Raw genomic sequence first — 26,419 nt, 5'->3', positions numbered from 1 at the left:
CCAGGCGCCTGGGCGCTGCCCCTCCCCCCCCTCCCCCCAGACACAGGATGTGGGGCAGCACTTGGGGGGAGGGGCGGGTTTTGGGGGGACCCAGGCATCCGGGCACGCCCCTCCCCCACCCAGGGGCGACCCAGGCGTCCGGGGTGGGGGTGGGGGCGACAAAGGGGCGGGGGGCGACGGCTTTGGGGTGAAAAGTGCTTTATTGGGGGGCCCCGCCCCCATTGAGGCATGTGGGTGGGGGGCACCCATGGGTGGGCCCAGGGTCCGTTGGGGGGGGGAGGGTGTGTGTGGCTCAGAATCAGGCCCATGATAGGAGGGGGAGGGGCACCCCCAACCATCCTGGGACAGGAAGTGACGCCGTTGAGGACAGGAAGTGGGTCCCCTCCAGGGGGGGCGGGGCTTAAGACAAAGTGTTCGTGTTGGCCAATGGGGGCGGGGCCATCGGGAGGCCCCGCCCCCCCGATGGGGAGTGACATCAGCAACCTGGGAGGGGAGGGGCAAGTTGGCCTTGGGTGCTGGCCCAGACCCCCCCAGCCCCCCCCCAGTCACCCCCAGTCCCTCCCAGTGCCCCCCAGTCCCTCCCAGTGCCCCCCAGTCACCCCAGTCACCCCCAGTCCCTCCCAGTGCCCCCCAGTCCCTCCCAGTCCCTCCCAGTGCCCCCCAGTCACCCCGTTACCCCCAGTGCCCCCCAGTCCCTCCCAGTGCCCCCCAGTCACCCCCAGTTACCCCCAGTGCCCCCCAGTCCCTCCCAGCCCCCCCCAGTCACCCCCAGTCCCTCCCAGCCCCCCCAGTCACCCCAGCCCTCCCAGCCCTCCCAGCCCCGCTCACCAGCACTGGCCGTGGGCGGGGCTACCCGGTTGCCACGGTGACGGCGATGATGGCGACGATGATGACAACGGTGACGATGACGCAAGCGCCCAAGAGCAGCTTCTTCTGTGGGGGCGAGGGGTGGGGTCAGGCACCGGGGTGGCGTCCAGGGGTGGGGCCGAGGGGGCGGGGCTACAACCATGGGCGGGGCGGGGGCGGGGCAGCCCCCATGGGTGTGGCCGGGGTGGTGCTGGGGTGGGTCACGCATGGGCGGGGCCAGAGCAGGGGAGCCCCATGGGTGGGGCCGGGGCGGGGCAGCCCCTGGGGGCGGGGCCGGGGTGGGGCAGCCCCTGGGGCGGGGCCGGGGCGGGGCAGCCCCTGGGGGCGGGGCCGGGGCGGCCCCTGGGGGCGGGGCCGGGGTGGGGCAGCCCCTGGGGCGGGGCCGGGGCGGGGCAGCCCCTGGGGCGGGGCCGGGGCGGGGCAGCCCCTGGGGGCGGGGCCGGGGTGGGGCAGCCCCTGGGGGCGGGGCCGGGGCGGGGCGGCCCCTGGGGCGGGGCCGGGGCGGGGCCGACCTGCCGCGCCCCCCCGCTGGCTGCGCTGGGCCGCCCCCAGGTGCTGCTGCCCCTTGCGCAGGCTCGTCCCCGACTCCGCGATGTTCTTCTCGATGCGGTCGATCACCTCCCCCTGCACCAGTACGGACCAGTACGGACCAGTTCCCCCGCCCAGTGCCCCCCCCCCAGTGACCCCCAGTGACCCCAGTCCCGCCCCAGTGCCCTCCAAGTGCCTTCCCAGTGCCCCCCCAGTGCCCTTCCAGTGCCCTCCCAGCGCCCCCCAGCACCCCCCAGTGCCCTCCCAGTGCCCCCAGCGCCCCCCAGTGCCCCCAGCGCCTCCCCCAGCGCCCCTCCCAGTGCCCCCCAGCGCCCTCCCGGTGCCCCCCAGCGCCCCTCCCAGTGCCCCCCAGCGCCCCCAGCGCCATCCCAGTACCCCTCCCAATGCCCCCCAGCGCCCTCCCAGTGCCCTCCCAGTGACCCCCAGCGCCCTCCCAGTGCTCCCCCGTGCCCTCCCGGTGCCCTCCCGGTGCCTCCCAGCGCCCCTCCCAGTGCCCCCCAGCGCCCTCCCAGTGCCCTCCCGGTGCCCCCCAGCGCCCCTCCCAGTGCCCCCCAGCGCCCTCCCAGTGCCCTCCCAGTGACCCCCAGCGCCCTCCCAGTGCTCCCCCGTGCCCTCCCGGTGCCCCCCAGCACCCCCCAGCGCCCTCCCAGCACCTCCCAGTGCCCCCAGTCCCCTCCCAGCGCCCCCCAGCGCCCTCCCAGTGCCCCCCCGTGCCCCCCAGCGCCCTCCCAGTGCCCCCCAGCACCCCCAGCGCCCTCCCAGCGCCTCCCAGTGCCCCCCAGTCCCCTCCCGGTGCCCCCCAGTGCCCCCCAGTCCCCTACCAGTGCCCCCCAGTGCCCAGCCAGTGCCCTCCCAGTGCCCCCAGTCCCCTCCCAGCGCCCCCCAGCGCCCTACCGTGCCCTCCCAGTGCCCCTCCCGAGCCCCAGCACCCACCTGTGCCTCGATGGTGGTCCCCAGGAGGCTGAAGATCTCCCCCAGGTCCCGCAGGCTCTTCTCCAGCCGCTGCAGCTCCTGGTGCCGCACCCCCACCTCCTCCAGCGCCGCCCGCGTCACCCGCGTCGCCCCCAGCACCTGCGCCGGCACCTGTGGGTGCCCCGCCGCCCCCCGAGCCCCCCCACCCCCACCCCCCAGGGCCCAGGGGTGCCCCGCCGCCCCCCGAGCCCCCCCCGAGCCCCCTCACACCCCCCCCCAGTGCCCAGGGGTGCCCCGCCGCCCCCCGAGCCCCCCCACCCCCCCCCCCAGTGCCCAGGGGTGCCCCGCCACCCCCCGAGCCCCCCCCAGACCTCGGGGGTGCCCCCAGGGACTCCCCCAGCCCCCCCGAGCCCCCCCCAGCCCCCAGGGTTGCCCCCAGGGACCCCCCCAGCCCCCCGAGCCCCCCGCAGCCCCCAGGGACGCCCCCAGGGACTCCCCCAGACCCCCGAGCCCCCCCCAGCCCCCAGGGGTGCCCCCAGGGGCCCCCCCCAGCCCCCCGAGCCCCCCGCAGCCCCCAGGGTTGCCCCCAGGGACCCCCCCAGGCCCCCGAGCCCCCCCCAGCCCCCAGGGTTGCCCCCAGGGGCCCCCCCCAGCCCCCCGAGCCCCCCCCAGACCCCAGGGGTGCCCCCAGGGACCCCCCCAGCCCCCCCCGACCCCCGGGGGTCCCGACTCACGTTGGAGATGAAGACCTCGCTGTGCCCCGTCTCCAGCATCTGCTCCAGCTCCTCATCGGTCACCGAGGTGTTGCCGGCTGGGGGGCACCGGGGGGCACCGGGGGTCGGGGGGGGCTCCCAGGGGTCGGGTGGGGGCTCCCAGGGGGGCACCGGGGGTCGGGGGGGCTCCCAGGGGTCGGGTGGGGGCTCCCAGGGGGGCACCGGGGGTCAGGGGGGGCTCCCAGGGGTCGGGGGGGACACCCAGGGGGGCACCGGGGGTCGGGGGGGCTCCCAGGGGTCGGGGGGGACACCCAGGGGGGCACCGGGGGTCGGGGGGGTGCTCCCAGGGGTTGGAGGGACCCTCCCAGCACCCCCTCCCAGCACCCAGGTCTTTTGGGTCCGTCCCCCCAGCACCCCAGTTTCAGGTTCCCAAACCCCCCTCTCCCACTTTTGCGGTCCCCACCAGTATCAGCTCCCACCACCCCAGTTTCAAGGTCCCACCACCCCAGTTTCGGGCCCCCCCCAGTTTTGGGGCCCCCCCCCAGTTTCGGGGCCCCCCCCCCCGTTTCGGGGTGCCCCCCCGGTTTCGGGGTGCCCCCCCAGTTTCAGGGTCCCCCCCCAGTTTCGGGGACAACTCCCCCAGTTTCGGGGCCCCCCCCGGTTGCAGGGACCCCCAGTTTCAGGGTCCCCCCCAGTTTCGGGGACAACTCCCCCAGTTTCGGGGCCCCCCCCGGTTGCGGGGACCCCCAGTTTCAGGGTCCCCCCCCAGTTTCGGGGTGCCCCCCCAGTTTCGGGGACCCCCCCAGTTTCGGGGTGCCCCCCCAGTTTCGGGGACACCCCCCCCAGTTTCGGCCCCCCCCCCAGTTTTGGGCCCCCCCCCCCCAGTTTCGGGCCCCCCCCCCGTTTCGGGGACCCCCCCAGTTTCGGGGTGCCCCCCTGGTTTCGGGGTGCCCCCCCCAGTTTCGGAGACCCTCCCCAGTTTCGAGGTGCCCCCCCAGTTTCGGGGTGCCCCCCCCGGTTTCGGGGTGCCCCCCCCAGTTTCGGGCCCCCCCCGCGGTTTCGGGGACACACCCCCCAGTTTCGGGGACACCCCCCCCAGTTTCGGGGCCCCCCCCAGTTTCGGGCCCCCCCCCCCGGTTTCGGGGACACCCCCCCCAGTTTCGGGGTGCCCCCCCCGGTTTCGGGGTGCCCCCCCCGGTTTCGGGGACCCCCCCCGGTTTCGGGGTGCCCCCCCAGTTTCAGGGTCCCCCCCCAGTTTCGGGGACAACTCCCCCAGTTTCGGGGCCCCCCCCGGTTGCAGGGACCCCCAGTTTCAGGGTCCCCCCCAGTTTCGGGGACAACTCCCCCAGTTTCGGGGCCCCCCCCGGTTGCGGGGACCCCCAGTTTCAGGGTCCCCCCCCCAGTTTCGGGGTGCCCCCCCAGTTTCGGGGACACCCCCCCCAGTTTTGGGGCCCCCCCCCCGTTTCGGGGACCCCCCCAGTTTCGGGGTGCCCCCCCGGTTTCGGGGTGCCCCCCCCAGTTTCGGAGACCCTCCCCAGTTTCGGGCCCACCCCCCCGGTTTCGGGGACACCCCCCCCGGTTTCGGGGCCCCCCCGGTTTCGGGGTGCCCCCCCCAGTTTCGGAGACCCTCCCCAGTTTCGGGGTGCCCCCCCGGTTTCGGGGTGCCCCCCCGGTTTCGGGGACACCCCCCCCAGTTTCGGGGCCCCCCCCCGGTTTCGGGGTCCCCCCCAGTTTCGGGCCCCCCCCCCCCGGGTTTCGGGGACACCCCCCCCCGGTTTCGGGGACACCCCCCCCAGTTTCGGGCCCCCCCCCCGGTTTCGGGGACACCCCCCCCGGTTTCGGGGACACCCCCCCCAGTTTCGGGCCCCCCCCCGGTTTCGGGGACACCCCCCCCGGTTTCGGGGACCCCCCCCGGTTTCGGGGTGCCCCCCCCAGTTTCGGGGACACCCCCCCAGTTTCGGGGACACCCCCCAGTTTCGGGGTGCCCCCCCCGGTTTCGGGGACACCCCCCCCAGTTTCGGGGACCCCCCCCGGTTTCGGGGTGCCCCCCCCGGTTTCGGGGACCCCCCCCAGTTTCGGGGCCCCCCCCCGGTTTCGGGGACCCCCCCCAGTTTCGGGGACCCCCCCCGGTTTCGGGGTGCCCCCCCAGTTTCGGGCCCCCCCCCCTGGTTCCGGGGACACCCCCCCCAGTTTCGGGGACCCCCCCCCGGTTTCGGGGACACCCCCCCCAGTTTCGGGGACCCCCCCCCGGTTTCGGGGTGCCCCCCCGGTTTCGGGGTGCCCCCCCGGTTTCGGGGACCCCCCCCGGTTTCGGGGTGCCCGTACCGATGTGGAGCTGCCGGCGGATGCGCTCGAGGCTGCGCTGGCGGTACCGGGCCTGCGCCGCGTGGCAGCGCTCCGTGAGCCCCAAAAACTGCTGCAACAGCACCCCGTGCTGGGGGACCCCCGTCAGCACCCCGAGCCCCCCCGGGGACCCCCCAACCCTGCCGCGGCAGCGCCCCAGGCCGGGGGACCCCCGTCAGCACCCCGAGCCCCCCCGGGGACCCCCCAACCCTGCCGCGGCAGCGCCCCGGGCCGGGGGACCCCCGTCAGCACCCCGAGCCCCCCCGGGGACCCCCCAACCCTGCCGCGGCAGCGCCCCGGGCCGGGGGACCCCCGTCAGCACCCCGAGCCCCCCCGGGGACCCCCTAACCCTGCCGCGGCAGCGCCCCGTGCTGGGGGACCCCCGTCAGCACCCCGAGCCCCCCCGGGGACCCCCCAACCCTGCCGCGGCAGCGCCCCGGGCTGGGGGACCCCCGTCAGCACCCCGAGCCCCCCCGGGGACCCCCCAAAGCCAGCCCCCACCTGGGTGCGCTTCACGCGGGCCCTGATGGTGTTTCGGTTCTCGTCCTCCTCCTCCTCCTTCCCCGGCTCCAGCGCTGGGGGGGGGGCACGTGTCGGGGGGGCCCCGGCACCCCCAAACCCCCCGGGGAGCCCCCTAACAGCCCAGGGAGCCCCCCCATACCCCGGGGAGCCCCCAAACCCCCCGGGGAGCCCCCACATACCCTTGGGAGCCCCCAAATCCCCCAGGGAGCCCCCCCATACCGAGGGGAGCCCCCCCATACCCCGGGGAGCCCCCAAACCCCCCGGGGAGCCCCCCCATACCCAGGGGAGCCCCCAAACCCCCCGGGGAGCCCCCCCATACCGAGGGGAGCCCCCCCATACCCCGGGGAGCCCCCAAACACCCAGGGGAGCCCCCAAACCCCCCAGGGAGCCCCCCAATATCCGCGGGAGCCCCCAAACACCATGGGGTCTCCCCCCAAACACCCAACCCCCGAACACCCGGGAGACCCCCCCCAAATACCCTGGGGAGTCCCCAGATACTCAGGGGACCCCAGGGAGGGCCCAGGTGCTGGGGGGACCCAGACCCTCAGGCAGGGGTCCGGGGGGGCCCCCTCGGGTTCGGGGCCCGGCCAGGGGCCGGGGGGGCCCCCGGGGGTCCCCATGGGTGGGGGTCCCACCTTGCAGGCGGGCGCGGATCTCCCGCGTCAGCTCCTGGATCTCGTCCCGCAGCACCTGCAGGTCCCGCTTCAGCCCTGGGGGGGGCCCGGGTCACCCACCCCCCCGGGACCCCCGGCCCCCCCCGGGACCCCCTGGGACCCCCAGCCCCTACAGCCCCTCCCGGGACCCTCCCGGAACCCCCGGCCCCCCCATCCCCCCCGGGACACCCCTGGGACCCCCGGCCCTCCCGGGACCCCCGGCCCCCCCCGGGATCCCCCTGGGACCCCCGGCCCCTACAGCCCCCCCGGGACTCCCCCAGCCCCCCCGGGACCCCCCCCCGGGACACCCGGCCCCCCCCGGGACCCCCCTGGGACCCCCAGCCCCTACAGCCCCTCCGGGACCCCCCCGGCCCCTACAGCCCCTCCCGGGACCCCCTGCTCCCCCCGGAGCCCCCCGGCCGTACCCTCGGGGGGCAGGGGGGTGCCCAGCACGGCCCCCCCCCAGCCCCCCGGAGTCCCCCGGCCGTACCCTCGGGGGGCAGGGGGGTGCCCAGCACGGCCCCCTCCCAGCCCCCCAGCCCCCCCCAGCCCCCCGGCCGTACCCTCGGGGGGCAGGGGGGTGCCCAGCACGGCCCCCCCCCCCAGCCCCCCCCAGCCCCCCGTAGCCCCCCGGCCGTACCCTCGGGGGGCAGGGGGGTGCCCAGCACGGCCTCCTGCTGCTGCTCCAGCGCCTCCAGCTTCTGCTCCAGCACCCGCAGCGCCGCCCGCACCCCCTGCGCCTGCGCACGCCAAGGACACGCTAAGGACACGCTAAGGACACGCCAAGGACACGCTACCCGCACACGCCACTGGCCCGCTCCGCACACGCTAACTGTACGCCCCGCACACGCTAAGGGCACGCCAAGGGCACGCCCCGCACACGCCACCCGCACACGCCACCCGCACACGCTAAGGACACGCTAAGCACACACGAGCCACACGCTGACGGCAGGCTAGGCACAGGCTAACCGCGCGCTGGGGACACGCTAAGCACACGCTAAGGACACGCAAAGGGAGTGGGGGGGCGCCCAACACCCACATGCTAACTACATGCTAATGACACGCTATTCGCATGCTCGCGACACGTCAGGGCACGGAGGCGGGATGCAGGTGACCGGGGGGGGCGGGGCCCCAGGGGGCTAATGACACGCGGGGACGCGCTAATGAGATGCTAATGAGATGCTAATGAGATGCAGAGACACGCTACGGGCAGGCTAGGACACGCTAAGGACACGCTAAGGACACGCTAAGGGCACGAGGGGCTCCTGCACGGCACAGCCCCCCCTCCCAGCCCACGGCACGGGCACGCTCATCACGCCCCATGCTAATGAGATGCTAATGAGATGCTAATGAGGGGCGGGGCACCCACCTGCAGCAGGGTGTCGGCCCCGGGCGGGGCGGGGGGGCGCAGCCCCATCAGGGCCACCCGGTCTGGCTCTTCCTCCTCCTCCTCCTCCTCCCCCGAGCTGTGCCCACAGTCCTGCGGGGCACGGGGGGGGTCGGGGGGGGCCCCAAACCCCGGCGTCCCCTTTGGGGGGGCCCCAAACCCCGGGGTCCCCCTTTGGGGGGGCCCCAAACCCCAGCGTCCCCCTTTGGGGGGGCCCCAAACCACAGGGTCCTGTTCGGGGGGGGGCCCAAACCCCGGCGTCCCCCTTTGGGGGGGCCCCAAACCCCGGGGTCCCCCTTTGGGGGGGCCCCAAACCCCGGCGTCCCCCTTTGGGGGGGCCCCAAACCCCGGGGTCCCCTTTGGGGGGGGCCCCAAACCCCGGCGTCCCCCTTTGGGGGGGCCCCAAACCCCGGGGTCCTCTTTGGGGGGGCCCCAAACCACGGGGTCCCGTTTGGGGGGGGGCCCAAACCCCGGCGTCCCCCTTTGGGGGTGCCCCAAACCCCGGCGTCCCCCTTTGGGGGGGCCCCAAACCCCGGGGTCCTCTTTGGGGGGGCCCCAAACCACGGGGTCCCGTTTGGGGGGGGCCCAAACCCCGGGGTCCCCTTTGGGGGGGCCCCAAACCCCGGCGTCCCCTTTGGGGGGGCCCCAAACCACGGGGTCCCCTTTGGGGGTGCCCCAAACCCCGGCGTCCCCCTTTGGGGGGGCCCCAAACCCCGGCGTCCCCCTTTGGGGGGGTCCCAAACCACGGGGTCCTCTTTGGGGGGGGGCCCAAACCCCGGCGTCCCCCTTTGGGGGGGTCCCAAACCCCGGGGTCCCCCTTTGGGGGGGCCCCAAACCCCGGGGTCCTCTTTGGGGGTGCCCCAAACCCCGGCGTCACCCTTTGCAGGGGGCCCAAACCCCGGGGTCCTCTTTGGGGGTGCCCCAAACCCCGGGGTCCCCTTTGGGGGGGCCCCAAACCACGGGGTCCCCTTTGGGGGTGCCCCAAACCCCGGCATCCCCCTTTGCGGGGGGCCCAAACCCCAGGGTCCTCTTTGGGGGGGCCCCAAACCCCGGGGTCCTATTTGGGGGGGGGGGGGGGGGGGGGGGCACCAAAATTCGGGGTTCCCCTTTGGGGGGTCCCAATGGTCAGGGTCCCCTTCGGGGGTCCCCAAAAGTCTGGGTGTCCTTTGGGGGACCCCAAACCCCAGGGTCCTCTGTGGGGGGGGGCCCTGGACACCTGGGTCCCCGCTGGGGGGGTCCCCAAAAGCCTGGGTGCCTGCTGGGGGGTGTCCCCAAACTCCTGAGCCCTCTTTTGGGGGTCCCTGGCTCCTCTTGTGGGGGGTCCCTCCTTCCCAGGCCCTATTTTGGGGGTCCTTGAATGCCTGGGTCCCCTTTGGGGGGGTCCCCAGATGTCGGGGTCCTCTTGGAGGGGGGATCCAGGCTCCAGGTCCCCATTTGGGGGTCTCCAAGTCCCATTTTGGGGGTCCCCGAAATCCTGGGTTCCATTTTGGAGGGGGGTGTCCAGACTCCTGGGTCCCACTTTGGGGGTCCCTGGAAGCCTGGGTACCCTTTGGGGGGGTCCCCGCACTCCGGGGTCCCACTTTGGGGGTCCCTGGGTCCCTTTGGGGGGGGTCCCTGGAAGCCTGGGTCCCCTTTGGGGGGGTCCCCACACTCTGGGGTCCCATTATGGGGGTCCCTGGGTCCCTCTGTGGGGGGTCCCTGGAAGCCTGGGTCCCCTTTGGGGGGGGTCCCCACACTCCGGGGTCCCATTACGGGGGTCCCTGGGTCTCTTTGGGGGGTCCCTGGAAGCCTGGGTACCCTTTGGGGGGGGTCCCCACACTCCGGGGTCCCATTACGGGGGTCCCTGGGTCCCCTTTGTGGGGGGTCCCTGTCTCTTGGGTCCCTTTGGGGGGTCCCTGGAAGCCTGGGTCCCCTTTGGGGGGGGTCCCCGCACTCTGGGGTCCCATTACGGGGGTCCCTGGGTCCCCTTTGTGGGGGGTCCCTGTCTCTTGGGTCCCTTTGGGGGGTCCCTGGAAGCCTGGGTCCCCTTTGGGGGGGGTCCCCGCACTCTGGGGTCCCATTACGGGGGTCTCTGGGTCCCTTTGGGGGGGGTCCCTGGAAGCCTGGGTACCCTTTGGGGGGGTCCCCGCACTCCGGGGTCCCATTTTGGGGGTCCCTGGATGCCTGGGTCCCCTTTGGGGGGGTCCCCACACTCCGGGGTCCCATTACGGGGGTCCCTGGGTCCCTTTGGGGGTCCCTGGAAGCCTGGGTCCCCTTTGGGGGGTCCCCACACTCCGGGGTCCCATTTTGGGGGTCCCTGGGTCCCTTTGGGGGGCGTCCCTGGAAGCCTGGGTCCCCTTTGGGGGGTCCCCACACTCCGGGGTCCCATTACGGGGGTCCCTGGGTCCCTTTGGGGGGCGTCCCTGGATGCCTGGGTCCCCTTTGGGGGGTCCCCACACTCCGGGGTCCCATTACGGGGGTCCCTGGGTCCCTTTGGGGGGGGTCCCTGGAAGCCTGGGTACCCTTTGGGGGGGTCCCCGCACTCCGGGGTCCCATTAAGGGGGTCCCTGGGTCCCTTTGGGGGGGGTCCCTGTCTCTTGGGTCCCTTTGGGGGGTCCCTGGAAGCCTGGGACCCCTTTAGGGGGGTCCCCAGAGCCCCGGGTCCTCTCGGGCGGGGGTTCCCCGGGCCGGTGGGTCCCCTTTGAGCGGGGTCCCCGCACTCCGGGGTCCCATTACGGGGGTCCCTGGGTCCCTCTGGGGGGTCCCTGGGTCCCATTTTGGGGGTCCCTGTCCCCTGGGTCCCACCTGGTGGAGCTCCCGCGTGCGGTCCCGCATGGTGGCGCCCTTCGCCCTGGGGGCGGAGGCGGAAACGGAGCCGGGGGCGCTCTGCGCATGCGCCGGCAGGGCCGGGCGGCCGCTCTAGCCGCGGAGTCCTCCAAACCATAGAGACCGGCCTCCAGCCTCGGGCGGGGGCGGGAGGCGGGGGCGGGGGGGGGGGAGAACCATAGAGAGGGGCTGAAAGAGGGACCGGAGCGTCGCCCGTTGAACTCAGCCTTGGTCCTCCGAAGGGTGGGGATGCCTCCCGGGGGGCCCGGGCGTTCAGGGGACCCCCAGCCCCCCAAAGGGGGCCCAGGCGTCCGGGCGTGGGGGGAGGGGTGCGCGTGTCCGTGCGAGGGGGTGAGCGTGCGAGGCCCCCTTGGGGGTTGGGAGCGTGCAAGGGCTCGTGCAAGGGCTCGTGCGAGGGCCAGGCGTGTGCGAGGGCTTTTGCAAGGAGCAGCTGTGCGAGGGAGCGAGCGTGCAAGGGCTCGTGCAAGGGCTCGTGCAAGGGCTCGTGCAAGGGCTCGTGCAAGGGCCAGGTGTGTACGAGGGCCCATGCAAGGAGCAGCCCTGCAAGGCTGGGAGTGTGCAAGGGCTCGTGCAAAGATGGGAGCGTGCAAAGCCCCGTGCAAGGGCCGGGTGCATGCAAGGACTCGTGCAAGGAGCCCCTGCAAGGGAGCGAGCGTGCAAGGGCTCGTGCAAGGGCCAGGTGTGTGCGAGGGCTCGTGCAAGGATGGGAGTGTGCAAAGCCCTGTGCAAGGGCCGGGAGCGTGCAAGGGCTCGTGCAAGGAGCCCCTGCAAGGGAGCGAGCGTGCAAGGGCTCGTGCAAGAATGGGAGCGTGCGAAGCCCCGTGCAAGGGCCGGGAGCGTGCAAGGGCTCGTGCAAGGGCCAGGTGTGTGCGAGGGCTCGTGCAAGGATGGGAGTGTGCAAAGCCCTGTGCAAGGGCCGGGAGCGTGCAAGGGCTCGTGCAAGGAGCCCCTGCAAGGGAGCGAGCGTGCAAGGGCTCGTGCAAGAATGGGAGCGTGCGAAGCCCCGTGCAAGGGCCGGGAGCGTGCAAGGGCTCGTGCAAGGGCCAGGTGTGTGCGAGGGCTCGTGCAAGGATGGGAGCGTGCGAAGCCCCGTGCAAGGGCCGGCAGCGTGCAAGCCCCGCCCCCCGCCCCCCGCCCCCCCCCGCGCGCGGCCGCCGCAGCCCCCTTTGCGCAGCCGCCCCCCCCCCGCCCCCCCCCGCCGCAGCCGCAGCCGCCGCCGCAGCCCCCGGACGCCTGGGTCCCCCCCGGACGCCTGGGTGCCCCCCCCCGGACCCCCCCCCCGGACGCCTGGGCCCCCCCCACACACCTGGGTGCCCCCCCCCCCCACCCCACCCCCCACCCCCCGCCGTTTCCCCACCCCCGGCCGCCTGGGTCCCCTCTGTCGCCCCCTCCCCCCTCTCCCTCACCCCCGTCCCCCCCCTCCCCCCCCGCCGGCCGCCTGGGTCCCCTCCCGCCCCCTCCCCCACCATGAAGGACCGGACCCAGGAGCTCCGCAGCGTGAGCGGGGGGGGGGGCGGGGGGGCTGGGGGGGCTCTGGGGGGCGCGGGGGTGCCATAGGGGGCTCTGGGGTGCTATAGGGGCCACGGGGTGCCAGAGGGGGCTATGGGGTGCCAGGGGGTGCTAAGGGGTGCTCTGGAGTGCAGGAGATGCTATGGGGTGCTATAGGGTGCTATGGGGTGCTATAGGGGCTGTAGGGTGCTGCAGGGTACAATAGGGGCTGTAGGGTGCTCTAGGGGCCGTGGGGTGCTATAGGGTGCTATAGGGTGCTATGGGGTGCTGCAGGATGCAAGAGGGGCTGTAGGATGCTATAGGGGCCGTGGGGTGCTATAGGGGCTGTAGGGTGCTGCAGGGTACAATAGGGGCTGTAGGGTGCTCTAGGGGCCGTGGGGTGCTATAGGGTGCTATAGGGTGCTATGGGGTGCTGCAGGATGCAAGAGGGGCTGTAGGATGCTATAGGGGCCGTGGGGTGCTATAGGGGCTGTAGGGTGCTGCAGGGTACAATAGGGGCTGTAGGGTGCTCTAGGGGCCGTGGGGTGCTATAGGGTGCTGTAGGGTGCTATGGGGTGCTGCAGGATGCAAGAGGGGCTGTAGGATGCTATAGGGGCCGTGGGGTGCTATAGGGGCTGTAGGGTGCTGCAGGGTACAATAGGGGCTGTAGGGTGCTCTAGGGGCCGTGGGGTGCTATAGGGTGCTATAGGGTGCTATGGGGTGCTGCAGGATGCAAGAGGGGCTGTAGGATGCTATAGGGGCCGTGGGGTGCTATAGGGGCTGTAGGGTGCTGCAGGGTACAATAGGGGCTGTAGGGTGCTCTAGGGGCCGTGGGGTGCTATAGGGTGCTATAGGGTGCTATGGGGTGCTGCAGGATGCAAGAGGGGCTGTAGGATGCTATAGGGGCCGTGGGGTGCTATAGGGGCTGTAGGGTGCTGCAGGGTACAATAGGGGCTGTAGGGTGCTCTAGGGGCCGTGGGGTGCTATAGGGTGCTATAGGGTGCTATGGGGTGCTGCAGGATGCAAGAGGGGCTGTAGGATGCTATAGGGGCCGTGGGGTGCTATAGGGGCTGTAGGGTGCTGCAGGGTACAATAGGGGCTGTAGGGTGCTCTAGGGGCCGTGGGGTGCTATAGGGTGCTGTAGGGTGCTATGGGGTGCTGCAGGATGCAAGAGGGGCTGTAGGATGCTATAGGGGCCGTGGGGTGCTATAGGGGCTGTAGGGTGCTGCAGGGTACAATAGGGGCTGTAGGGTGCTCTAGGGGCCGTGGGGTGCTATAGGGTGCTATAGGGTGCTATGGGGTGCTGCAGGATGCAAGAGGGGCTGTAGGATGCTATAGGGGCCGTGGGGTGCTATAGGGGCTGTAGGGTGCTATGGGGTGCAGTAGAGTGCTATAGAGTGCTATAGGGACCGTGAGGTGCTATAGGGTGCTATGGAGGTTATGGGGTGCTGAGGGTGCTGTGGGTGCAGGGGATGCTGGGGGCCTGCAATGGGTGCAGTGGGGTGCTGTGGGGTGCTATGGGGTACTGTTGGTGCAGGGGATGCTGGGGGCCTGCAGTGGGTGCAGTGGGGTGCTGTGGGGTGCTATGGGGTACTGCGGGATGCAATGGGGTGCTGGGGGGGCTGCGGGTCCTAAGGCATGCGGGGGGGGGGGCTGCAATGGGGTGCTGTTGGTGCAGTGGGGTGCAGTGGGGTGCTGCAGGGAGCTATGGGTGCAGGGGGGGCTGCAGTGGGGTGCAGTGGGGTGCTGCAGGGAGCTATGGGTGCAGGGGGGGCTGCAGTGGGGTGCAGTGGGGTGCTGCAGGGAGCTATGGGTGCAGGGGGGGCTGCAGTGGGGTGCAGTGGGGTGCAAAAGCTGCAGGGAGATGGAACGGGGCACTGGGGGGGAAACGGGGTGCAGTGGGGTGCAGTGGGGTGCAATAGGTGCAGAAGGTGCAGTGGGGTGCCTGGGGGGGTGCGTGGGGTGCTGGGGGGGTGTTGTGGGTGCTGTGGGGCTCCTCAGTGGGGTGCTGGGGGTGCAGTGGGGTTGCAGCGGGGTTCAGTGGGGTGCAGCAGGACATGCAATGGGTCCAAAGGGGTGCTGGGGGTGCAACGGGGTGCTGGGGGGGGATGTGGGGTGCTGGCGGTGCAATGAGGTGCAGCAGGGCTTGCAATGGGGGCAGTGGGGTGCTGGGGGGTGCAATGGGGTGCTGGGGGTGCAGTGGGGTGCTGTGGGGTGCTGGGGAGTCCAATGGGTGCTGTGGGGTGCAGCAGGGCTTGCAACGGGGGCAGTGGGGTGCAATGGGGTGCTGGGGGTGCTGGGGGGTGCAGCACGGCTTGCAGTGGGGTGCAGGGAAGGGCAGTGGGGTGCTATGGGGTGCTGGGGGGTGCAGTAGGTGAGCGCTGTGGGACTCTGCGGTGCTGTGGGGTGCTGTGGGGTGCTGTGGGTGGGTGCTATGTGGCACTATGAGGCACTGTAGGGTGCTGTGGGTGGGTGCTATGGGGCACTGTGGGGTGCTATGGGTCACTGTGGGGTGCTGTGGGGCGCTATGGGCACTGTGGGGCGCTGTGGGTGGGCGCTATGGGGCACTGTGAGGTGCTATGGGGCGCTGTGGGTGGGTGCCATGGCTCGCTGTGGGGCGCTATGGGGGCGCTGTGGGTGGGTGCTATGGCTCGCTGTGGGGCGCTATGGGGCGCTGTGGGTGGGTGCCATGGCTCGCTGTGGGGCGCTGTGGGGGCGCGGGCGCGTGTGGGGTGACACGTGGGGGCGCGGGCGGGGGGGGTCCCCGGACGCCTGGGTCCCCGCAAGGGGCGGGGCCTCCGCCAGGGGATCACCCCCGGCTCAGCCAATCGGCTGCGGGGATCCCTCTGGTGGCACCGCCCCCTTATGCAAACCAGCCCGACCTCGGCGGCCAATGAGCTGCCAGGAGAGCTGCTGCATGCAAATGAGCGCGGGGGCGTGGCAGGGAGCCAGCAGCCAATCAGAGGGCAGGAGAGGGCGTGGCGAGGGTTCTTTATGCAAATCAGGCGTGACAGGAGCCAATGGTGTGAGGGTGGGCTGTGGTGCAGGGGCGGGGCTATGCAAATAAGAGCGCGGCTGAGGGGCGGGACATGCAAATCAGGCAGGCAGGTTAATGGGGGCGTGCACCTTTATGCAAATGAGCCGGGCCGAGCAGCCAATCAGAAGGGGCGGTGGCAGGGAAGGATCAGGCCATGCAGATGACTCACGGCCCTCAGCCAATCGCGGCGTCCGGGGGGCGGGGAGGGGGGCGGGGCCGGCCAATGGCCTTCACCCTTCATCCCAGGCTCCTCCCCGTATGCAAATGAGCGGGGGGTGGGGGAGGGCAGCCAATGGGGGTGCAGCGCTGAGTTTGTGAATGGGGGGCCCCGATGGATCCCCTCCCCCCCCCCAGTGCCCGGGTCCCCTATGGATCCCCTCCCCCCCCCCCCAGTGCCAGGGTCCCCTATGGATCCCCTCCCCCCCCCCAGTACCCGGGTCCCCTATGGATCCCCTCCCCCCCCACCAGTGCCCGGGTCCCCTATGGATCCCCTCCCCCCCCCCCAGTGCCCGGGTCCCCTATGGATCCCCTCCCCCCCCCAGTGCCCGGGTCCCCTATGGATCCCCTCCCCCCCCCCCCCCAGTGCCCGGGTCCCCTATGGATCCCTCCTCCCCCCCCCCCCCCAGTGCCCGGGGTCCCCTATGGATCCCCCCCCCCAGTGCCCGGGTCCCCTATGGATCCCCCTCCCCCCCCCCCCCAGTGCCCGGGTCCCCTATGGATCCCCCCCCCAGTGCCCGGGTCCCCTATGGATCCCCTCCCCCCCCCCAGTGCCCGGGTCCCCTATGGATCCCCTCCCCCCCCCCCCCAGTGCCCGGGTCCCCTATGGATCCCCTCCCCCCCCCAGTGCCCGGGTCCCCTATGGATCCCCTCCCCCCGCCCCCAGTGCCCGGGTCCCCTATGGATCCCCTCCCCCCCCCCCAGTGCCCGGGTCCCTATGGATCCCCTCCCCCCCCCCCCCAGTGCCCGGGTCCCCTATGGATCCCCTCCCCCCGCCCCCAGTGCCCGGGTCCCCTATGGATCCCCTCCCCCCCCCCCAGTGCCCGGGTCCCCTATGGATCCCCTCCCCCCCACCAGTGCCAGGGTCCCCTATGGATCCCCTCCCCCCCCCCCAGTGTCCGGGTCCCCTATGGATCCCCTCCCCCCCCCCCAGTGCCGGGTCCCCTATGGATCCCCTCCCCCCCCCAGTGCCCGGGTCCCCCCCCAGTGCCCGGGTCCCCTATGGATCCCCTCCCCCCCCCCCCCCAGTGCCCGGGTCCCCTATGGATCCCCTCCCCCCCCCCCCCAGTGCCCGGGGTCCCCTATGGATCCCCTCCCCCCCCCACCAGTGCCCGGGTCCCCTATGGATCCCCTCCCCCCCCCCCCCCAGTGCCCGGGGTCCCCTATGGATCCCCTCCCCTACCAGTGCCAGGGTCCCCTATGGATCCCCTCCTCCCCCCCCCCCCCCAGTGCCCGGGTCCCCTATGGATCCCCTCCCCTACCAGTGCCAGGGTCCCCTATGGATCCCCTCCCCCCCCCCCCAGTGCCCGGGTCCCCTATGGATCCCCTCCCCCCCCCCCCCAGTGCCCGGGTCCCCTATGGATCCCCTCCCCCCCCCCAGTGCCCGGGTCCCCTATGGATCCCCTCCCCTACCAGTGCCAGGGTCCCCTATGGATCCCCTCCCCTACCAGTGCCAGGGTCCCCTATGGATCCCCTCCCCCCCCCCCAGTGCCCGGGTCCCCTATGGATCCCCTCCCCCCCCCCCCCCAGTGCCCGGGTCCCCTATGGATCCCCTCCCCCCCCCCCAGTGCCCGGGTCCCCTATGGATCCCCTCCCCCCCCCACCAGTGCCCGGGTCCCCTATGGATCCCCTCCCCCCCCACCAGTGCCAGGGTCCCCTATGGATCCCCTCCCCCCCCCAGTGCCCGGGTCCCCTATGGATCCCCTCCCCCCCCACCAGTGCCAGGGTCCCCTATGGATCCCCTCCCCCCCCCCAGTGCCCGGGTCCCCTATGGATCCCCTCCCCCCCCACCAGTGCCCGGGTCCCCTATGGATCCCCTCCCCCCCCCCCAGTGCCCGGGTCCCCTATGGATCCCCTCCCCCCCCCCAGTGCCCGGGTCCCCTATGGATCCCCTCCCCCCCACCAGTGCCAGGGTCCCCTATGGATCCCCCTGATGCCCACAGCCCCCATGGATCCCCCCGCCGCCCCTAAGGACCCCCCTCTGCCCCTATGGACCCCCCTCTGCCCCTATGGACCCCTGCAGCCCCTATGGAACCCCCGCTGCCCCTATGGACCCCCGCAGCCCCTATGGACCCCCCTCTGCCCCTATGGACCCCCCTACGCCCCTATGGACCCCCCGCTGCCCCTATGGACCCCCCGCCGCCCCTATGGACCCCCTCTGCCCCTATGGACCCCCCTCTGCCCCTATGGGCCCCCTCTGCCCCTATGGACCCCCTCTGCCCCTATGGACCCCCCTCTGCCCCTATGGACCCCCGCAGCCCCTATGGACCCCCGCTGCCCCTATGGGCCCCCTCTGCCCCTATGGACCCCCTCTGCCCCTATGGACCCCCCGCCGCCCCTATGGACCCCACTCCGCCCCTATGGACCCCCCGCCGCCCCTATGGACCCCCGCTGCCCCTATGGACCCCCGCAGCCCCTATGGACCCCCCTACGCCCCTATGGACCCCCCGCCACCCCTATGGACCCCCGCCGCCCCTATGGACCCCCTACGCCCCTATGGACCCCCCTACGCCCCTATGGACCCCCTACGCCCCTATGGACCCCCTACGCCCCTATGGACCCCCTACGCCCCTATGGACCCCCCTACGCCCCTATGGACCCCCCCTACGCCCCTATGGACCCCTGCAGCCCCTATGGACCCCGCCGCCCCTATGGACCCCCTACGCCCCTATGGACCCCCCCTACGCCCCTATGGACCCCCTACGCCCCTATGGACCCCCCTACGCCCCTATGGACCCCCGTCTCCCCGCAGGCGAAGGACAGCGACGATGAGGAGGAGGTCGTCCACGTCGACCGCGACCACTTCATGGACGAGTTCTTCGAGCAGGTTGGGGGCCCCGGAACCTATAGGGACCCCCTATAGCGCCCCCGGACCTCCTATAGGGACCCCAGACCCTGCGTGGGACCAAAGACACCCCCACAAACCCCTATAGGGCCCCTTTAGAGCCCCCAGACCCCCTATGGGATCAAAGACCCCTCCTAGACCCTACATGACCCCTATAGGGCCCCCCCAGACCCCCCGTGGGACCAAAGAACCCTCCCAGACCCTACGTGACCCCCACCACACCCTACATAGGCCCTATAGGGGTCCCTCATCCCCTATAGACTCCGTATGGGGCTGAGACACCCCAGACCCTCCATAGGACCTGCAAACCCACCCCTGACCCTATGGGGGGGGGGGGCTGCATACGTACCCCCACACGTCCCTCTGTGTGCCCCCCATACCCGTGCCCCATATCCGCCCCCCCCCCCCCAACGCCCCCCATATGTGGTCCGTATACGTCTCTCGTGTGTCCACCCCCCCCTCAATGTCCCTGTCCTTGTCCTCACGTCCCCCATGGCGACCCTGTGACCCCCCGTGACCCCCTGTGGTGACCCCGTGACCCCATGGTGACCCCGTGACCCCCTGTGGTGACCCCATGTGCCCCCACATCCCCCATGGTGACCCCATGTCCCCCCGTGACCCCGTGGTGCCCCCATGACGCCATGGTGACCCCCCATGACTCCCCGTCGTGACCCCTGTGACCCCCCACATCCCCCATGGTGACCCACACCCCCCCCCATGGTGTCCCCCGCGCCCCCCACGTGTGTCCCCCTGTGTCCCCCCCCCCGCCCCACACCCCCCCGCAGGTGGAGGAGATCCGGGGCTGCATCGAGAAGCTGTCGGAGGACGTGGAGCAGGTGAAGAAGCAGCACAGCGCCATCCTGGCCGCCCCCAACCCCGACGAGAGTGAGCGGGGGCGCGGGGGGGCGCGGGGGGGTGACACGGGGGGGGTGACGCGGGGGGGGTGACACGGGGGGGGGGTGACACGTCCCCACCCCCCCCAGAGACGAAGCAGGAGCTGGAGGACCTCACGGCCGACATCAAGAAGACGGCGAACAAAGTGCGCTCCAAGTTGAAAGGTGACCGGGCGTGGCCGTCTCGGGGCGTGGCCGTCTCGGGGCGTGGCTGTCTTGGGGCGCGGCCGTCTTGGGGCGTGGCCGTCTTGGGGCGTGGCCGTCTCGGGGCGCGGCCGTCTCGGGGCGCGGCCGTCTTGGGGCTGTGGCCGTCTCGGGGCGCGGCCGTCTTGGGGTGTGGCCGTCTTGGGGCGTGGCTGTCTCGGGGCGCGGCCGTCTTGGGGCGCGGCCGTCTTGGGGCGCGGCCATATTGGGGTGCGGCTGTCTCGGGGCGTGGCCGTCTTGGGGTGTGGCCGTCTTGGGGCGTGGCCGTCTTGGGGCGCAGCCATCTTGGGGCGCGGCCATATTGGGGCGCGGCCGTCTTGGGGCGTGGCCATCTTGGGGCGTGGCCATATTGGGGCGCGGCCATATTGGGGCGCGGCCATATTGGGGCGCGGCCGTCTCGGGGCGTGGCCGTCTCGGGGCGCGGCCCACACAGCGGAGGCGTCCGGGTCGCCCCCCTTGGTTGCCCACCGCCGCGGCGGCCATCTTGGTGCGGCAGCCGGCCGGGGAGGGGGTGGTAACCCCGCCCCGGGGGAGGCCCCTGAGGGAGGGAGGGGGTCACGCCGGCTCCTCCCGCAGCCATCGAGCAGAGCATCGAGCAGGAGGAAGGCCTGAACCGCTCCTCGGCCGACCTACGCATCCGGAAAACGCAGGTATCCTTCCTCCCCGCCCTCCTCCTCCCCCCCCCCCCGACCCCCGGTGGCCGCCGGCGCCAGGCCCCCCCCGCCCACGCCCCGCCCCCGCGCCCCCAGCACTCGACGCTGTCGCGCAAGTTCGTGGAGGTGATGACGGAGTACAACGCCACCCAGTCCAAGTACCGCGACCGCTGCAAGGACAGGATCCAGAGGCAGCTGGAGATCAGTAGGTGGCGGGAGCGGGGGTGGGACAAAGACCCCGCCCGGGGGTCGGGGGCCGTCGCCCACCATCACCCCCCCGCCCCCCCTCTCGCCGCAGCCGGCCGGACCACCACCAACGAGGAGCTGGAGGACATGCTGGAGAGCGGGAAGTTGGCCATCTTCACGGACGACGTACGTGAGGCCTCTCTGCCCCGCGGCCGAGAGCCCCCCGGAGGACCCCGGAGCCCAGCGGGGTACCTAGAACCCAACGAGCCCCCAGCGGGGGGCCAATGAGGTGCCCCAAAGAACCGGAAGGTCCCCTGGAGCCCTTGGGGCTTCTTGAGGTTCGGGGAGCCCATTGGGTCACCCGGAACCCGTCAGGTCACCCGGAACCCAATGAGATGCCCCGAAACACCGCGTGACCTAAAAACCATGAGGTCGCCTACGACCTTCTGGGGTTCCTGGAGCCCCGTTGGACGGTCTCGAGCCCCAGGAGCCCCGCCCTGTGCTCCCACCTCGCTCTCCTCTCTCCTTCCAGATCAAAATGGACTCGCAAATGACCAAACAGGCCCTGAACGAGATCGAGACGCGACACAACGAGATCATCAAGCTGGAAACGAGCATCCGGGAGCTGCACGACATGTTTGTGGACATGGCGATGCTGGTGGAGAGCCAGGTACGGGGGGGGCGGGAGGGACGGAGGGAGGGCTTGGACACGCCCTCGTTGGGGTCAAAGACCCGCACGAAGCCCCCGGCGAGGCACCGGATCACATGGATCCACTGAGAAGCAAAATTTGAGGGATCATTGGATCATCTAGAGTCCATCGAAACTTTTAGAGCCAGTGGGGTCATCTAGGACCCGTGATCAAAAGATCTCAAGCCCACCAGGAGACCGTTGGGTCACCTAGAACCCACCAAAAGCCACCATTAGGGCTCGTTGGCCTGCCTAGACGCCATCGAAAACTCTTGAGCCCACCAAGGGTCACCTAGAACCCACCAAAAGCCACCATTAGGGCTCGTTGGCCTGCCTAGACGCCATCGAAAACTCTTGAGCCCACCAAGGGTCACCTAGAACCCACCAAAAGCCACCATTAGGGCTCATTGGCTTGCCTAGATGCCATCGAAAGCTCTTGATCCCGCCAAGGGTCACCTAGAACCCACCAAAAGCCACCATTAGGGCTCGTTGGCTTGCCTAGACGCCATCGAAAGCTCTTGATCCCGCCAAGGGTCACCTAGAACCCACCAAAAGCCACCATTAGGGCTCGTTGGCTTGCCTAGACGCCATCGAAAGCTCTTGATCCCGCCAAGGGTCACCTAGAACCCACCAAAAGCCATCATTAGGGCTCGTTGGCCTACCTAGATGCCATCGAAAGCTCTTGAGCCCACCAAGGGTCACCTAGAACCCACCAAAAGCCATCATTAGGGCTCGTTGGCCTGCCTAGATGCCATCGAAAACTCTTGAGCCCACCAAGGGTCACCTAGAACCCACCAAAAGCCACCATTAGGGCTCGTTGGCTTGCCTAGACGCCATCGAAAGCTCTTGATCCCGCCAAGGGTCACCTAGAACCCACCAAAAGCCACCATTAGGGCTCATTGGCTTGCCTAGACGCCATCGAAAGCTCTTGAGCCCACCAAGGGTCACCTAGAACCCACCAAAAGCCACCATTAGGGCTCGTTGGCTTGCCTAGACGCCATCGAAAGCTCTTGATCCCGCCAAGGGTCACCTAGAACCCACCAAAAGCCATCATTAGGGCTCATTGGCCTGCCTAGACGCCGTCGAAAGCTCTTGAGCCCGCCAAGGCGCTGCTGAACCGCTCGAGCCCCCCCATCCCGGACGCCAGCGTGCGTGTCCCGCCCTGGGGTGCCGGCCCCACCCCGGGGATGGGGGCGGGCGGCTCAGGGGCGGGTTCTGGCTCTCAGGGCGAGATGATCGACCGCATCGAGTACAACGTGGAGCACTCGGTCGACTACGTGGAACGGGCCGTGTCGGACACCAAAAAAGCCGTAAAGTACCAGAGCAAAGCCCGGAGGGTGAGTGACGGGGTGGGGTGGGCGCAGCGTGGTGGTGGGGGGTGGGCCGGGAGCCCGGACGCCTGGGTCCTCAACGCGGTGGGGGCGGGGCTTCTCCTGCTCCGTAACGCTCCTCTCTTCTCTCCTCTCTCCTCCCCGCGCTGCCCGGACGTCCCATTTTTGTTTTGGGGTAACGTAGAAGAAAATTATGATCATAATTTGTTGCGTGGTGCTGGGGGTGGTCTTGGCCTCCTCCATCGGGGGCACGTTGGGCTTGTAGGGCCCCTGGTGCGCCCCGCGGCAGCAATTAACGCCCCACCCCTCCCCCTCCTCCTCCCTCCCCACCCCCCCACCCCCCCCCGGTAACAAGAATAACCACATAAGCGAGAATAAGAATAAATTAAGAGACAATTGTTCATGCGAACGGACATAACAGCACGTGGTCCAATCACCCGCCGCCCCCGTGGACCAGAGCGGTCCGGCCTGGCCTGGGGCCGGTAAATCTAAGCGGCTCGTCGGCCTCCATCCATCCCATCATCCCGCCCCCCGGATGCCTGGGCCCGCCCCCCCCCCCGCTCCTCCTCGCTCTCCCACCCTCGTCCCCCCCGCCACCACCATCTCCCATCCATGCGCTGTGCTTGGGGCGGGGGGCGGGGGGCAGGAGGTGGCCCTAAAGGGGGCGTTCTGGAGGGGCAGATGGGTCAAGGGGACCCCAGAGGGGGGCTGGGGTCAGGGTGAGCCGAGAAAGGTGGCCCTGGGGTGGGGCTGACACTCCGGAGAGGTCATGGGTTGGACTGGGTTGACCTTTGGGAGAGTTTATGGGGTGCAGTTGGGTGGGGTTGACCCCCAGAGAGGGGTCGTGGGTCAGGTTGACCCTAAAGAGAGGTCCACAGATTGGGTCAAGCCTGAAGAGGGGCCACGGGTCAGGTTTGATGACCCTCGGGGAGGATTTGGGGGACGGTTGGGTTGGGTTAACCTCAGATAGGGGTTATGGGTCACGTTGGCCCTAGAAAGGGGTCACGAGTCAGACTGGCTTGACTGCAGAGAGGGGTCTTGGGTTGGGTTGACCCTAAAGAAGGGTCATGGGTCAGGTTAACCCTAAAAAGGGGTCACAGGCCAGGTTAGGAAGATCCTAGAGGAGGACTGTGGGGGCAGTTGGGTGGGGCTGACCCCGGCGAGGGGTCGCAGGTCAGGCTGACCCCGGCGAGGGGTCCTGGGCTGGGCTGGGGCAGCCTGGCCCTAGAGGGGGGGCTCATGGGCAGGCCCCAGAGGGGGGTTATGGGTCAGGTTGACCCTAGAAGAAGTTGATGGGTAGGGTTGGGTTGACCCGTCCTGGGGCGGGGCCGAGGGCCTCCCCTGCTGCTCTCGGGTCCTGGGGTGGGTCATATGGGGCGTTCCATGGGGGGCAGAGGTGACTCTAGCCCATTCCCACCGCGCATCTGAGGTGACGCCATTACCCGCCCGACTAACCTGCTAACCACCCATCTGACCAGCTAACCACCACCCATCCAGCCAGCTAACCAACCACCCAACCAGCTAACCAACCACGTAACCACCAACCACGTGGCCACCACCCATCCAAACGGTTAACTGCCCACCCAACCAGCTAACCAAACACTCATCCAACCAGCTAACCACCCACCCACCAAGTACCCATCCAACTAACTAGTCATCTAATCACCCACCCAATCAGCTAACCAGCCACCCATCCAACCAGCTAACCAGCTAACCGCTCACCCAACTAGCTAACCAGTTGCTCAACCAGCTAACCAACCACGCAGCCAGCTACCCATCACCCATCCAACCAGTTAACCAACAGCCCACCCACTCAAGCAACTAACCAACCACCCGTCCAAACAGCTAAGCAACCAACCAGCTAACTACTGCCCACCCAGTCAGCTAACCAACCTGCTAACCACCCAAGTAACTAGCTAACCACCCACCCGACCAGCTAACAACCCATCTGATCACCCAACTGCCAGCCATCCAAGCAGCTAACCAGCTGACCATCTAACTAACCTGATAATTGCCAGCCAGCTAACCAACCCATCGCCCAGCTGACCAACCAGCTCATCGCCTGCCTAACCAGCTAACCAACCCATCGCCCAGCTGACCAACCAGCTCATCGCCTGCCTAACCAGCTAACCAACCCATCGCCCACCTAACCAACCAGCTGATCACCCAACTAACCACCCATCTGGCTTAACACCCACCCAACTAACCAACCACCCATCCAACCAGCCAACGACCCACCCACGAGACCAACCAACCACCCGGCAGCTCAACCTCCTGCCCAATCACCCGCTGACCCAAGTGGCCAATCAGAGAGCTGACCACTGTCAGCTGACCAGCCAACCAGCCAACCGCTCCTCCAAGCTCCCGACCAATCGCGGCTCAGCCACCTCCCACCCGCCCCCCCGCTGGCCTGACTGAGCAACCAATCACCACCCAACACCCCAACAATGACCCCGTCACCCACCCAACGACCCTGTCACCCACCCAACAACCCCACCAATGACCCCATCACCCACCCAACGACCCCATCACCCACCCAACGACCCCGTCACCCACCCAACAACCCCACCAATGACCCTGTCACCCACCCAACACCCCACCAATGACCCCGTCACCCACCCAACGACCCCGTCACCCACCCAACAACCCCACCAATGACCCTGTCACCCACCCAACCACCCCACCAATGACCCCGTCACCCGCCCAACCACGCCGTCACCCGCCCAATGACCCCACCGATGATCCAATCACCCCATCAATCACCCAACTGTCCCGTCAACAGCTCAACTACCCCGTAACCCACCCAACCACGCCATCAACTGCCCAACTACCCCGTCAACTGCCCCATCACCCACCCACCCACCCCATCAACCACCCAATGACTCCGTCAACCGCACAATGGCCCCACTGAGGACCCAACCAGCCCATCGCTCACCCAACTGGTCTGTCAATGGCCCAACCACCCCGTCAACTGCCCAACCGCCCTGTCAATGACCCAACAACCCCACCAATGACCCAACTACCCAACTGCCCTGCCAGCTGCTCAACCGCCCCACCAACCGCCCAGTTACCCCATCAATGACCCAACTGCCCTGTCAACCGCCCCACCAACAACCCAACTATGCTGTTAAAGACCCAACTACTCTGTCAATGACCCAACACCCCCATCAACCGCCCAACCACGCCCTCAATGACCCAACCACGCCGTCAACGACCCAGCCACCCCATCAACGACCCAACCACACCCTCAATGACCCAACCACGCCCTCAATGACCCAACCACGCCCTCAATGACCCAACCACGCCCTCAAAGACCCAACCACGCCCTCAATGACCCAACCACGCCGTCAACGACCCAACCACCCCATCAACGACCCAACCACACCCTCAATGACCCAACCACGCCCTCAATGACCCAACCACGACCTCAATGACCCCCCGCAATCACCACCCATCCACCCCCCGTCACCCGCTCCCCCCACCGCACCCCCTGGCCGAGGAACCACCCCCCACTTAGATTTCCCGCCCCGTGGGGGCCGCCGCAGCACCGCTGCCGCCGCCGTGCCCCCCGCGCTGCCCCCCAACCCCACGCCGCGGGGGGTCCGGGGGGGGTCCCCCGCCCCCCCGAGCTCTGTATCGTCCCCTCGTGGTCTGTGATGTATTTGCTACGAAACCCATGCCACAAAAACGCACCCGCCTCCGCCTCCTTCCTTCCTCCTCCTCGGGTCGGGGTGGGGGGGGGGGACGGGGGGGGTCCCTCCGGCTCCTATATGGCCCCTACAGCCCCCTAGAGTGGCCATGGGGTCCCTACAGCTCCCCGTGCGTCCCTATGGCTCCTATGTGGCCCCTACAGCCCCCTATAGTGGCCATGGGGTCCCTACAGCTCCCCATACGTCCCTGCAGCTCCTATGTGGCCCCTACAGCCCCCATAGTGGTGTTGCGTTTCTGTACCTCCCCTGACACCCCTACAGCTCCTTCTTATCCCTAGGGGTTCCCCATGGGTCCCTGCAGCTCCCTGTAGCTCCCACAAGGTCCCCACAAGCCCCTATAGCCCCTTCCAGCTCTCTGTAGCCCCCTTATCGCCCTACGTGCTACCAAACAGCCCT

The 26,419-nt window shown here is 70.3% G+C and overlaps 2 protein-coding genes across 2 annotated transcripts; one reads left to right on the top strand and one right to left on the bottom strand.

Moving 5' to 3' along the window:
- Positions 1–205: 205 nt before the first annotated feature.
- Positions 206–10,804, bottom strand: STX4 (syntaxin 4). Its single transcript, XM_064475432.1, has 11 exons — positions 10,731–10,804; positions 7,929–8,039; positions 7,200–7,299; positions 6,542–6,616; positions 5,886–5,959; positions 5,367–5,475; positions 3,063–3,139; positions 2,350–2,487; positions 1,351–1,491; positions 829–933; positions 206–483 (listed from the first exon to the last, which is right to left on the bottom strand). The coding sequence occupies exons 1-10, from the start codon at positions 10,758–10,760 to the stop codon at positions 850–852; spliced, it is 939 nt and encodes a 312-aa protein (XP_064331502.1). The 5' UTR covers positions 10,761–10,804; the 3' UTR covers positions 206–483; positions 829–849.
- A 1,398-nt stretch (positions 10,805–12,202) lies between these two features.
- On the top strand, positions 12,203–22,643 carry STX1B (syntaxin 1B). The gene is made up of 10 exons (XM_064475549.1): positions 12,203–12,269; positions 18,266–18,340; positions 19,144–19,243; positions 19,342–19,416; positions 20,032–20,105; positions 20,205–20,313; positions 20,407–20,480; positions 20,827–20,964; positions 22,209–22,319; positions 22,498–22,643. The coding sequence occupies exons 1-10, from the start codon at positions 12,240–12,242 to the stop codon at positions 22,576–22,578; spliced, it is 867 nt and encodes a 288-aa protein (XP_064331619.1). The 5' UTR covers positions 12,203–12,239; the 3' UTR covers positions 22,579–22,643.
- The last annotated feature ends 3,776 nt before the right edge of the window (positions 22,644–26,419 follow it).

The sequence above is a fragment of the Phalacrocorax carbo genome, chromosome 29, assembly GCF_963921805.1.
Source record: "Phalacrocorax carbo chromosome 29, bPhaCar2.1, whole genome shotgun sequence".
NCBI lineage: Eukaryota > Metazoa > Chordata > Aves > Suliformes > Phalacrocoracidae > Phalacrocorax > Phalacrocorax carbo.
Note: the sequence above shows the minus strand (reverse complement) of the source record. Positions and strands in the feature narration are given on the sequence as shown.

Coding starts and splice junctions, on each gene's coding strand:
- STX4 (XM_064475432.1), bottom strand. CDS start 10,760: ATGCGGGACCGCACGCGGGAGCTCCACCAG. Junction 1,492..2,349: donor GGACCACCATCGAGGCACAG/GTGGGTGCTGGG, acceptor GTACTGGTGCAG/GGGGAGGTGATCGACCGCAT. Junction 934..1,350: donor GCCCCGGCCCCGCCCCAGGG/GCCGCCCCGCCC, acceptor TCGCCCCCACAG/AAGAAGCTGCTCTTGGGCGC.
- STX1B (XM_064475549.1), top strand. CDS start 12,240: ATGAAGGACCGGACCCAGGAGCTCCGCAGC. Junction 20,481..20,826: donor TGGCCATCTTCACGGACGAC/GTACGTGAGGCC, acceptor CTCTCCTTCCAG/ATCAAAATGGACTCGCAAAT. Junction 22,320..22,497: donor ACCAGAGCAAAGCCCGGAGG/GTGAGTGACGGG, acceptor GGGGTAACGTAG/AAGAAAATTATGATCATAAT.